The sequence below is a fragment of the Pygocentrus nattereri genome, chromosome 5 (assembly GCF_015220715.1).
Source record: "Pygocentrus nattereri isolate fPygNat1 chromosome 5, fPygNat1.pri, whole genome shotgun sequence".
NCBI classification, from domain to species: Eukaryota; Metazoa; Chordata; class Actinopteri; order Characiformes; family Serrasalmidae; genus Pygocentrus; species Pygocentrus nattereri.
The window spans coordinates 47,731,134-47,744,172 of NC_051215.1; the positions used below are offsets into that span (position 1 = coordinate 47,731,134).

At 46.7% G+C, this 13,039-nt stretch overlaps 1 protein-coding gene across 2 annotated transcripts in view; it reads right to left on the minus strand.

The window, feature by feature from the left end:
- maml3 (mastermind-like transcriptional coactivator 3) overlaps positions 1–9,975 on the minus strand; it is a 173,051-nt gene extending 163,076 nt beyond the window's left edge. Inside the window, exon 1 of one of the 2 annotated variants that reach the window (XM_037538413.1) lies at positions 9,609–9,975. In XM_037538413.1, coding sequence (XP_037394310.1) covers positions 9,609–9,677 — 69 coding nt within the window. In that variant the 5' untranslated portion in view covers positions 9,678–9,975. Of the gene's footprint in view, positions 1–8,786; positions 9,529–9,608 lie in introns of those variants that run through there. The other variant, XM_017710203.2, reaches the window with a different exon arrangement.
- Positions 9,976–13,039: the final 3,064 nt, after the last annotated feature.

Below are 13,039 nucleotides of genomic sequence, written 5' to 3' on the forward strand. Positions count from 1 at the left end.
AGCAGGAACTCAAATAACCAACCAAAATCTCTGAGGAACGTTTCCAACACCTTGTTGAAAGTCTGCCACGAAGAATTAAGACAGTTCTGAAGGCAAAAGGGGGTCCAACCTTTTACTAGCAAGGGGTACCTAATAAAGTGGCTGGTGAGTGTAGATCGCAAACGATATTACGACCAAAAAGGTTGCTAATCATGAGCTTAGAGTCAGATGTATTTTTTTCAGATTGCCCCAGCTGACCCACATTGTACTGGTGTACGTTTAAGAGAACGAAGCGATCCAAACTAAACAAGCTATGATAGATTTATTAGACCGTCTAACATAGAATATACTACTTAGCACGGCTTCACTGTCCTTATTCCTGACTTACACATCAGCAGTACTTTTTTCTGGGGGGAGGATTTTTACCCAATCTTCTCCCCTATTTCTGCCCTCATGTCCAGGTCCACTCTCTATCTGGCTCTCCCACAGTCACATGATGCTGCAAAGCTGGAAAGATGAGAGCTCTCCTAGCACGTGCTTCCTCTAAGACTTCCTCTAGCCACCACGCTTCTTCAACCTGCTGCTAAAGCAATGCCACTGGACAGCTGAACACATTTGGAGGAGACAACTATCTGCCAATTCTGTTATGCTAACTAACAGACACCCATTCTGGCAAGTATTGTGCTGAGTGAAGAGGCGAGGAAGGACCCACTTCCCACCAAAAGAATAATAATGCTTAACTTGACCGATACTGCCCACAACTAAGTATCTATTTGTCCAAGCTATTATTATTGCCGTCAACTCATTGTGAAATTTTCACACAATGTAAAGGGCGGTTGCTGTGTTTAAATAATGCAGAAAAATAAAAAAGACTCTTATGTGATGATATGATTGTGCTCAATCCCTTAAAAGACCAAAGCAGCCGGGCTCAATGTTTTATTACACACTTCTACATCCTAAGAACAGCTCAGCCAGGTTGCACTGAAGTCCCTGTAGCTACTGAATAATAAGCCTTAGTATGTAATAAGCCTGGGAATTTTCAGAGGTGAAATAGTATATATGAGATTCCCGCCTCTTCCCTTCATCACCTGCTTCCTCGTTGCCTCTCCCATTGAGAGGCAGCGTGGCAATATGCAGAAAACGCATATGGAGTCCATCAGCTGACCTGAGATGATTCTCAGAATACAAGGCATTGAGAGTTTTGCTTTGTAAGCTTTGACCAGCTGGTCCTGGGTCTGTTGTTAAGGGCAAGAAAGTAGGGCACATTACCTAGTGGGCATCTACTTAAACAAATGCTTACTTTAATGAATGAGTGTCTGACACAAGGAAGTATGCAATCTCTCTTCTCTTTCTTTCTCTCTCTTTCAGAAAAAGGAGAAAAGGGGAAAGAAAAAATTCTTTGTGTTGGTGCCTCTAATTGTGCGTTTTGTGCAGAAACTGACACACAGGGGCAGCTTCCTCTTTAGAGACTTACAGTAGGGAAAGGTTAGTTTCAGAGCTGTGTATTCTGTCTATACTGCTTCATTCATACACTGCGTTTTGTACCAGTAAGTCTAACAGGACCAGAAATTTACATTTACAGCATTTGGCCGACAGTCTTACCCAGAGAGACTTACAATTTGGCTTTTTTACACAGGTAGGCCAAGGCGGTGTTAGGAGTATTGCCCAAGGACTCTTATTGGTGTAGTGTAGGGTGCTTGGGGATTGAACCCCAGTCTCCAGCGTAGAAGGTAGAGGTGTTACCCACTACACTAACCAACCACAGAGATGTAAGCACCTGCTGTACAGTGCCATGTGTATCTCAAGGCTATGTAAAAAGGTTTTTCTGTGAACTGCTTGATAACTGCCTCCCTCAGGTCTGAAGTGTGAGCAGCTGAAAAATGGAAGTGAAAGCTGAGGAGCAATGTGTGTGTTTGGGCCTCTCTGTTTCTTATGCAGTGGTCAGTGAGTTTCTTTCACTTTTTGAATGAATTCTACACACATTTTAAAAATGTTTTTAAATAATAAAATAAAATGGTAAACTGTACTTTCTGTTGTTAGTTATTTAAAGTACAAATAAATATGAAAACAGCTCTTATTGAAAAAAGCTATTATTGGTCAGTTACTACCAAGTTTATTTGTTAAGACATTTTCCTCATTACTGACCCATACACCCAATACAGGGGAGAGTGGGGCACAAACTAACATGGGGTAAAACGTAACCCCACTTTTTTACGCACGTATGCAGGTACATGGTGGTCGTATTTCCAAAACAACGAATTTTGACAGCAATTATAACGACATTTCTCCAGATTCCCCATTTAGACTGTTAGACAAGTCACAGAATTTACACCTACACTGTTTAATCAGCCTCTTGGTGGTCGTAATGAAGTAAAGTTTTGAAGTATGTAAACAACCCACAGTGACAGCGGTCAGCCCATGCAGCCACATTACTGTGGTGTAGTATCACACAAGCAGCCAGGGCAGGCAGCCGCGCAGCTGCAGTGTTACAACCTCCACTTGACTACGGTTACTTTTACCAGCGTTATAACTAAGTTTCTCAAAGTGAATGACAGAGTCAGTCCATGTGCCAATATATAAAATCAAAATGATTCATCAACACAGATGAACACTCACCAGCCACTTTATTAGGTACCCCTGTTCAGTTGCTTGTTAACGCAAATAGCTAATCAGCCAATCACACGGCTGCAGCTCACTGCATTTAGGCATGTAGAGGTGGTCAAGACAACCTGCTGAAGTGCAGACCGAGCATCAGAACGGGGAAGAAAGGGGATTTAAGGGACTTTGAACGTGGCGTGGTTGTTGGTGCCAGACGGGCTGGTCTGAGTATTTCAGAAACTGCTGATCTGCTGGGATTTTCACACACAACCATCTCTAGGGTTTACAGAGGACGGTCCGAAAAAGAGGAAATATCCAGTTAGCGGTCAGTTGTGTGGACGAAAATGCCTTGTTGATGTGAGAGGTCAGAGGAGAATGGCCAGACTGGTTCCAGATGATAGAAAGGCAGCAGGAACTCAAATAACCAACCAGAATCTCTGAGGAACGTTTCCAACACCTTGTTGAAAGTCTGCCACGAAGAATTAAGACAGTTCTGAAGGCAAAAGGGGGTCCAGCCCTTTACTAGCACTGTACCTAATAAAGTGGCTGGTGAGTGTAGATGTCCTTTAAACAAAGGCAATTTCGTTTTACTGTGTTGACATTCTCAGTCTCACACAGGCTCTTCTGACCCGTCACATCAATTCTGACTAGTTCAAAAAGCTAAATTTACCAGACTTTTAGATACTGCTACAAGTTGGTTTCATTTGTTTTTCATTGTTTGCGTATATGCTCTGATATTTCCCCACTGGCCCAGGAGTTTGCTATCGTAATCACTGAGATAGCAACCGAGAGTGACTATCCCCTTGGCTCATAGGCTGCCTGGGCTGGCTGCTAGAGCAACGCTACACCACAGCTACGAGGCTGCCTGGACCGGCAGTTTGAGCGACGCTACACTGCAGCTACGTGGCTGCCTGGACTGCCTGCTTGCGCCACACCACAGCTACAAGGCTGGACTGGCCACTCGACTGGCCTGACAAGATGAGTACATGGCCACCTGGGCTGGCCATTCGCTTGGTGCTACATCGCAGCTACAGCCAACCAACGTTACAGTGCAGCGATAAGGATGCCTGAATTGATGGAGTTTGGCTACATGAATGACCCCACAGCTACAAACCTTCTTGGGCTGGTCTCTGAGGCAGGCATCCAGCCCAGGAGAGCCTACAACATAGTTGCGAGGCCCCCCAGGCAGAGAGGGACCATGTTTAAAAACTTTTTCCATGCCAGCTGAGTGACTCTATATTGTGGTCTGGGGAGTTTTCCTCCCACCAGCTAAGCAACTGTGTGTATGTGTATGCATGTGTGTTGTTTTCTTTATTGTTTATCATGCATTTTATTACATTTGTAATATGATTTGGTTTGATAAAGGTGCTATATAAATTCAGCATATTAATTGTATTATTATTATTATTATTATTATTATTGCCCCTTAGTATGCTACCATTAACTCCTCCACCTATTGGGGAGGGGGGTCCACTCCAAGTGTTTCCAGCTAAATTATTTACATAGGTTAAGTGCTCTGCTTTATTTGTAGCAGAGACACATGAAGGCAGCTTGTATAAAATATGCTATGAAATCAATTTACCATGATTTAGAAAAAAACTGAATGTGTTAGTTTGTGCTCTTTTCTGCAATGTGGGCTCTTATGGTTGCATTCATTTTAGTGTTCTACAGTGTTAGTGTGTAGCCAGGGCTCAGAGATGTTCAATCTTTATGTGACTGCTCTGCCTAAACAAGGTAAAATAAAGTGAAAAGTGGTGGAAAGTAAAAAGAAAAGTAAGCAAAAATAAAAAAAGAGAAGCCAAGGCCTCAAACGAAGCAGGGACAAAAACCAGAGAAACTGCTAATCTTTCAGTTTCTTCTCCCACATTTGCGAAATAAACAACTCCCAAGTTAAATAAATGGCTGTGGATTCTATGACCACCGAACACCGACACACATACACACCAAACAAAAACACGGCATACACAGCGGTAGCTGTGCTGTCGGAGTCTCTGACGTCACACTGCTCGTGTGACGCTGCCAACTCACGAGTTAAATTTAGATCCTGGGCACTGGTCCCAGACACTGCAAAACAATGTGATACCACGAGTACTGCTTTAGTTGGAACGAGTGCACGCAGACACACACACACACACACTCCAGCCCTGCACCAGGCCTCAACAATTGCTGAATACACACCCAACTACGTGAGCATGCATGCAGACACAAACACACACACGCAGATGTTTCAAGAACTCAGAACTCCAGCTAGACTTTTACAATAGCTGATCAACAAGCAGATCTACGAAGCTGATTCAGAGACAGATAGTGCCATTTGACAAGAATCAGGGCTCAACTAAGACTTCAGATCCAACAACAGCTGATTAGCAGCTCTCACTTAATGTTTAGGAGTTATTTTATAGGAAAAGTAGGAATAAAAGTATATAATAACCCTTCTAATGAGGCAAGAACTTTAAACTGCAGGTTTTCCATTAGGGATGAATGCACTGATCCAATACCTAAACTCTGGAGTCCATATATTTTTCTATACACCTCACATAAAGTGCTGCTATGACTCAAGAGTTCATCTAAAATATGATATATCTTCTTAAGCCTTTGGTATTTTAGGAGAATAAGCCATACCGAACAAGTATTTCATGTTCAGCCAGTGTAGCTGGGTCACTATGGACATTTTCACTATCATACTAAAATTATTAGACACACAATTAAGAAGCAGTTGACAGTGAATCAGTCACATCCCACCAATACTGAGTTCCTTATTCTGTTATTATGCAGTAACTGCAATAAACATAACGCCTATAAAACGGAGAGATTTGAATAGTTGTGGCAAAAAGGTACTGAAGTGTGTCCTTTAAGAGTTTTAACCGAAGAAGCCAGCTCAGCTCCTCTAATACAGGCCTCTGGAATCAGCAGACGTAGTGCTGTCAATACGTCACGCACAGTAGCAAACAGCTACATCGATCTTGCTTTCTTCTTAGTCATTTACCATAAATCTCACTGTGACACACTCTCACACGAAGTCATGCAGTGTAGGCATCAACACTTCGCTTATACTCACTGACTCACCAGCATGCACTGGGACTGGACAAACTAACCACATAAAAAACTGACTTCACCTTTGAAGTAACTCAATGCGAATTACACAGGCTGCTAATTATGTGTAAGTGTACACTTTGAAAAGATTTTTCAAAGCAATATGAGGCCAAGAGGCCAAAAAAAAAGGTTGAGCAGTTTGCACAGTTAGGGCAAGTGCGTCGGTCACAAAGTCTGCCTGACTTTTTTTTACGGGAAACTGTTTCTTACAATGTACTAACATACCTGCACAAACTGTATCAGTGGCAGCAAAAATGGCAAGCTTTCCTACAGGGACAGCCGGGGCACCGGAGTGAGCAAAACACCACAACACTACGACCAAAAGAATTACCACATAACTGAATCTTCACCTCTGCGACCCAGACTCAGTGAAAAAATACAGACTGTGAGCTTCACAAAGCTCAAACTGAATTCACAGCAGGGCTGTAATTCTGAAACCACTTGCAGCCAAGGCCAGAGTACAAAGAGGTGAAAGATGCATTGGGTGGGGGGGGTGTGGGGGTGGGGGGATTGGGTGGGGGGCTGGGGGTTGGGCACCAACATGTGTGTTTAACTTTTTCCTTCGCTTTTACCTTTGGAGAACGTCTTCCACACACAGTATCTGTTTCCAGCTGTTAAACATGGTACTGGATCCATAACTATATGCGCAGTTGTCTTGTGGGGGTCAACAAGGTTGGTCAACTTCTCTGCATAGCTGTGCAATGCCAAGGAATACAAGGCCGTTTTACAGCACCAGTGCAAATACTGTGCCCCCCCATCATGTTTCCATATTCAAAGATGATCATGACCCCCTAGACACATACACCCAACTCCCAAATTCAAAGAGTGCTTTCAAGAGCACCAAGTCAAACGCCTTCCACGGCCTTCCCCATCTAAACATCATTAGACCTTCATGGCAAGCTCTGGAGCGCAGGGTGCAAGGCAGATTTCCGCTTCCTTCACCTCTCAAAGAACTGAAGACTTTTGTTCTTGAAGAATGGCCCAATATCCCATTACACTCGGTTCAGGACTTGTATGACAGCATTCAAAGAGTGATACAAGTTCTTCTGAAGGAACCTGGTAGCCCTGTACTTCACTAGCTGCTCTGAAGGAGGTGTTTCTGCTATTTTGTTCACCCCTTCTTCTGTAAACAAAAACAGTTTTGTACCCAAGAAATCAGCGAAAAATGGACAATCCAGCGCCTGGCACACACGCAGGCCACAAGGTGCTACAGTGAGTATCTGAAGGTTCTCTGACAACAAGAACGTGAACATTATGAAATGCTCCAGAGAAACTGGAGCCCCCAGAGTCTGCTTATGAGAAACAGCATCACCAGCATGTGGCGGCTCTCTCGTGAGGTTAGTGCTTAACGTGGACAGACGAGTTAAAAAGAGCTAGGACTATGAGATGCTGAGCACAGGTCACGTTTAGGGTAACTCCACGAATCAGACAGCCGATTATTTCTTCAGCCTAACGCTGCTGTCGGAAGAAAACCTTGCATTCTCCATTTTTGACGGTTTTTCAGTTTTGGACAGAATTTGAAAACGCCTGTGCCCCTTCACACCGTCTGTGAATTTCGTGATGAACGGAGCAAAAGAAACGGCCCAAAATGACTTGGAAAGACGTCTGGTTCCATTGACTTACATTCAAAGCAAAGCAGGTTTTTTCCTTCTCCTGTAAAGTGACCGTTTTTGGAGATACGAGGTTCTCTTCCGACAACAGCGATAAATCTGAGCTGGGCGACTGACCGTGGATGGACAGGTCATTTTAACAGTATCATAGTTAACGCTGGCACCAAGATGAAGACGCAAAAGCGGGTGAAGCAGGCATTCTTCATCGGTGTACCATCGCCTCCTGAAAGAAGGTGAGGAGACTGGTCAACAAGGGTCTGGGATTTTTCTCTTTCTTTCTCTGGATGGATTCTGTGACGTTTTGCTGCAGCTTAAGACCCTTTAACCGACTTGATACAGCCACCTAGCTGCCGTGCTGAGGCTTGAGAGAGGAAAAACCCAACTGAGGGGGGCTGCTGTCTCTTTAAGCCGCGATCCCTTCGATTTGAAGCATTTGTCGGCCACCAGTTAATGGCCGGGCTCGGTGTAAAGTCCACATTGCTCAGAGGGGGGTCCCCCTCCTGCTCGCATCGCCATCGTCCGTCGCCTTCAGACTTCAGAGAGGCTGTGCGAAAGCGACGCGACGCACCGACCACCCACCGACACAAAAGGCGAGTTTTACGCACGGAGGCAGAGACGGAGGCAGAGACGAAGGCAGAGACTTCGACGCACCTAAAGTGCCTCACTTTCAGTCATAATGACCGGCTTGGGTAGTTTTACCCCTCACATCACCTCCACCTGCCTGTACTCGGGCTTGTGTCCATCCTAAACGGCGGCGCGCTGGCAGGGACGGCAGCGCCACATAGTTCCCTGAGGGGGAAATGAAGCCACGCTGGTGTGTCGCTGTTCCTCATTTCTCCACCGAACGTTTTCCTTAAAACCACAAGACATTCGTGATAGCGGCGCAGTAATGAAACTGAGCTGAGCAGTAAAGCGCCAGGCTCACGACCCCGCGGTAAACACCTGGACTGGGCTCAGGTAGGGTCACGTCACCACACAGAAGCAGAAACGCCCGTAGAGGGTGGCTCCGAACAGCTCGCCGGTGGGGGCTGGAAATGTTCACCGGGACGCGCTGAACGAGTTTGTAGAGAGCGGCCGGGCGACTTCGCAGTCGGTGTAACTTTTGAAAAAGCTGAGGGCCTGAAAACCGCGGACTAACTAACCTGACTAACTACCAAACACCAGCGCCCGGCCGCTGCGCCCACGGCGCCCACTGCACTCACCGGCCCTGCCGGGGTCGAGGCTCGCCGCTTAAACAGGGTAAGAGGTGAAGCAGCGGACCGCGCTCGAAGCGAAACGGCCCCCTCAGCGCGCAGCCAGCGCCGCTTTCGAAAGTGTAAAAAAACCCCACAGCGGCGCGTCAGTGAGAAAAGTTTCTGTTCGCACCTGACAGTCAAACCGCGCTGCTGCTGCTGCTGCAGCTGCACGGCGGCGTAAAACACGCCGAAACCAAGAAACCAAGCCTCCTCTTCTAGAGGAGAGAATACAGTGGAGTGTGTTGGATCCACAGTCGCGGTGTGAACTCACCGCTATCAGTGTGCTGCTCCGCTGCTCGGCTGCAGCGGCGGCGGCCGGGTCCGGCTCCTGCTGCTGCTGCTTGCCCTGCTTGCTGCCGCCGCTGGCCGCCTTCTTCGCCCTCTGCTCCAGGCTGCGCTGGTAAAGCGCCGCGGTCTCCCGGCGCTCGATCTCCAGCTGCTCGGCGTGGGCTTGCTGGTAGCGGGTCTCGCAGGTGACGTGGTGACGCCGGCAGCCCTCGATCCTCTGCCGGAGCCTCTCCACCACGGTGCTGTGCTTGGGGACGCCGGTGCTGCCGCTGTTGTTACCGGCGCTGCCGCTGTTAGCACCGCCGCCGCCGCTGCTGCTAGCGCCGATAGCAGCGTTCAGGTTGACGGCGCTGTTAATGCAAAGGCTGCCGCCGCCGTTGGCGGTAGCGGGGCTGGCGAAATCTCCCATCATCTGTGCGTGGCTGCACCGCGCAGCGTTTCGTTTCGGGAAGAACTTTTAGTTTTTTTTATTATTATTATTTGGTCTAAAGCTTGTTTTACTCACTCCCTCTCTCCCCTCTCTCCCCTCTCCAAAATCGGCTCAGTTTGGCCGGGGATCGGGGGGGAGGGAGGGAGAGAGCCGGAGAGAAAGAGCCGGGACTTGGAGAGCGGATCTTCCGGAGCGCTCACGCAGCTGAACGGGGCAATACCGCCGTGTCCGCCATCCGCGAATCGCTCCGATACAGAAAGTAACGTTAGAGGACCAGGGGTCAGTCCACCGTCTTTCTGCCCCCCCACCCCGCACCCCTCCAACCCTCCCACCCCCACCCCCCCTCGCTCGCTCGCCGGAAGGCTACACTCTCACCCCTAACGCGTGAGACATCCGGAGGTTACTCTCGACCACCACCATCACCATCATCATCATCTTCATCATCACCACCGCCGCCCCGCACCGCCTCTCGCCTGCTTGCCTTGTCCTCGTCGAGAGGCGAGAAAAAAGTTTCGCCGTCTGCGGCGAACGCGCTCCAGAGTAGTTTCGTGAACTTGCATGTCATTAGTTTTTCAGTTTGACTTCGTGGTGTGTCGAAAATGCTGAACACGCTGGAAAACGCTCCACGCTTTGAACCAAGCCGTGCACTTTTTCAGACAAGAAAAGAAAAGCGAAAAAAAGTCCCCAGACTTGCCACCATCACAATAATCAAGCGCTCCCCTCCTCCATGGCAGCGGAGTGATATCAGGACAACAAGCCGAGAGCGTTTGGCTTTTTTTCCCACCCGTATTCGAGAAGCCCCCGCCCTCCTTCGCTCGGATTGGCTAATAGTTCACACTCACAAGCCGTCCACCAATCGAACGACTACAGACGCTGCTAGCCAATCCGAGAGCGAGAGGCGGGACACTACTAACCAACCGGAGTGGGGTTTGTCGGAATACAGGTGAGAAAACAAATAGTAACGCAGGCTGAGCGAAACCCAACTCCATTTAAAACCCGGAATGGATCGTCGCCCAGTGGATCGGGATTCGCGGCTTTATTTATTTATTTATTTTTTACTACTCGAGCTGAGTTTCTTTACTTAGGTCTTTGTAAATGCTTGTGGTGCAGGAAAGATAAGGATAAAGTATAATGTTTTGCTCACCACAATGCATAAGCGTCGGTTCCACCATGGAGAAATACCGGCGGCCTATTTCGGAGGCTTGTTTGTACAGTCACTTATAGCCTCCCTTTATCCACAGCACACTAGTGTGTTCATAATGTGTGCACATGGTCAGTGATGTTTCTAGAAAACTATAACAAATAATTAATCTGACATATCCATAGCACATTTTAATCAGCTTCACCAAAGATCCGTAATTCAGTTACTAGGTGCTTGTTTTGTGCTAAAAGCTTTTGCTCTGTGCTCTGCAGCCAAAGTGCAAATTCATACAGTCGAATCTGTAATGCAGTAAAACAATTAGGCGCGACTGCTACTGACACTGAATGCTAAATGAAAGCAGATATTACAGAAGAATCTGTTCTTGAGCCGTCATTCTCTACAAAGATTAAACCCTGCGGATGCTGGTAGCGAACGCTCACTGACAGTGTAGACATGCTCTGTCCGCACAGTGTTTGTCTGCTCCTGTTGGAGCTCATGCTGTGAGTACATGGAGCATCCAGTCTCTTATGGCATTCTTACAGCTGTGAAAGATGCCATTGTCTTTTGAACAGAGTTGAATTTAGAGGGTCCTCCCACAACTTTGGAGCGAAATGAAACGTGTCTGTGTGAGTAAACGCAGCGAGAAGTGTGTAAAAGAGTCAGGAGTAGCGCGACCAGACGAGACCCTGAAGCAGATGTAGTCAGCGTATGGTAACACTGGTAATGTGAGTCTGTGTGTTTGTTATGGTGCAGCCGCCTCGTCCAGCCTGCTGAGTGCTGTTGGAATGACTGGAATGTTGTTCACATATTCTCCCTCTCTCTTTCTCTGTCTCTCTGACACCACTCCCAAATACGACTACCCTCTGCCCTCCTCTTTTCCATCTCCTGTTTCTCTTTCTGTTCATTATCCTCTCCTAAGATCTCTTAAGAATTCTCCAGAAGTTCTTGGGTCTATTCTTCCAGGCCAGACTGTCGCTGAATGCTGTTGACCCACCAAACGGAGCATTTTTTTAAAGTAAGTCAGATCGAAACGTGTTCACCCGTACACAAACACACCAATGCAAATATGCTTTAACAACAGCAACAAGTATCATCACCGTCCTGACAGAATCACAGGAAGGGAGAAATAAAACAACGATTAATGTGATTTCATCCCAGAGATTTCGGAAGCTTTCTGTTGGTCTGCTTGTCCATAAACATTCGCACAACGTAAAGAGCAGATGGTGTTTTCAAATGGTGTAAAAAAGAAATTGTAAGGATAGAAAACAGAGTTTGAGAGATTGATATGACGGCAACTGTATATTTGAAAATACATTTTCCTGGAATGCAGACAACTTTGAACCGGTCAAATACTACTCCTAAAAGCTTTGCTGGGAATGAATATCACATGTTTTTTGGGGGGCAGTCGTGGGCTGGTGGTTAGGGAACTGGCCCTGTGACCGGAAGCGCCAACGGTACATGACTGAGGTGTCCTTGAGCAAGACACCTAACCCCCAATTGCTCCCAGGGCCCTGCGGATTGGCCTGCCCACCGCTCCGGGCAAGTGTGCTCACTGCCCTCTAGTGTGTGTGTGTGTGTGGTGTTTCACTGCCCAGATGGGTTAAATGCGGAGGTGAAATTTCCCCGTTGTGGAACTAATAAGAAGGGGGGAAGACATCTCCCATCACTTTGTACACTGTGGTCAGGTATACCCTTGTAAACCCCTTAAATGGCCATTGGCCCACCGGTGGGCTCAAAGTTTTATTACATACTTCTATAACTTAAGTATAGTTTTGCATTGACACCCCTGTAATTACTCAGCCTGGGGCTTGACGGGGTTGAAGTTTATGAAATGTTATGAAATCGTATTCCTGTAATAGAAACCACACCGGACTGCCCCACCAGAAAAGAGTAAGAGTCTTGCCATTATAAGGCTGTTTACACCTTAAATGAACGTGTGTTTATAGTGATTGGATCATGTTCGGATGTCATTTGCCCACATACAAGACAGGTGTAAACACACCCAACGTGCACTGTGATCAGATTGCACAAACAATATTTGGAGCGGGTGGAGCTCAGTAGCCAAGTGCCCGGTCCGAGTAAAGTGTCGAAGCCAAGCTTGTCGATTTGTATGGTAACAAGGGAAAAGCGTAAACAGAAGTAAAGCAGAAACCACACATGCGTTGATGTGCTTATGAAGTGAGGAAGTAAAATCAGACCTCATCTGGTCACGCTGGGGACACATTTTAGCGCGAAGTATAAATGGTATCTGGCCAAAGCATATGCAGATATGATCTGTACATGAAACATGTGGTAATGCAGGGTGTAACAAGCATGCAGTAGAGTTATAGTAATGTCCGGACATGTGCTTGCAGGGCTGTAGCCTGTCTGTATGTTCTTGACAGGTTTCATTTTTCACAGGGAAGTCATGGTCAGTTTAACACACTCGAGGACTGTAATTACAGCCTAATTGTTATACTACTCAAAATGCTTTGTAATCCTTTCTTTCTTTGCTTGTTTTGTGCTGGACTTTCACTGAAAGCCTCAAAGGCTTTGAAATATTACCTACTCACTGAACCATATGCAGACTAGTTATTACTTTACTACACTATTTATATGTAATTGTATAAGCTACACATGAGCTACCCATAGATTCAGCCAACATTCTGTATCGACAGGTTGGAGT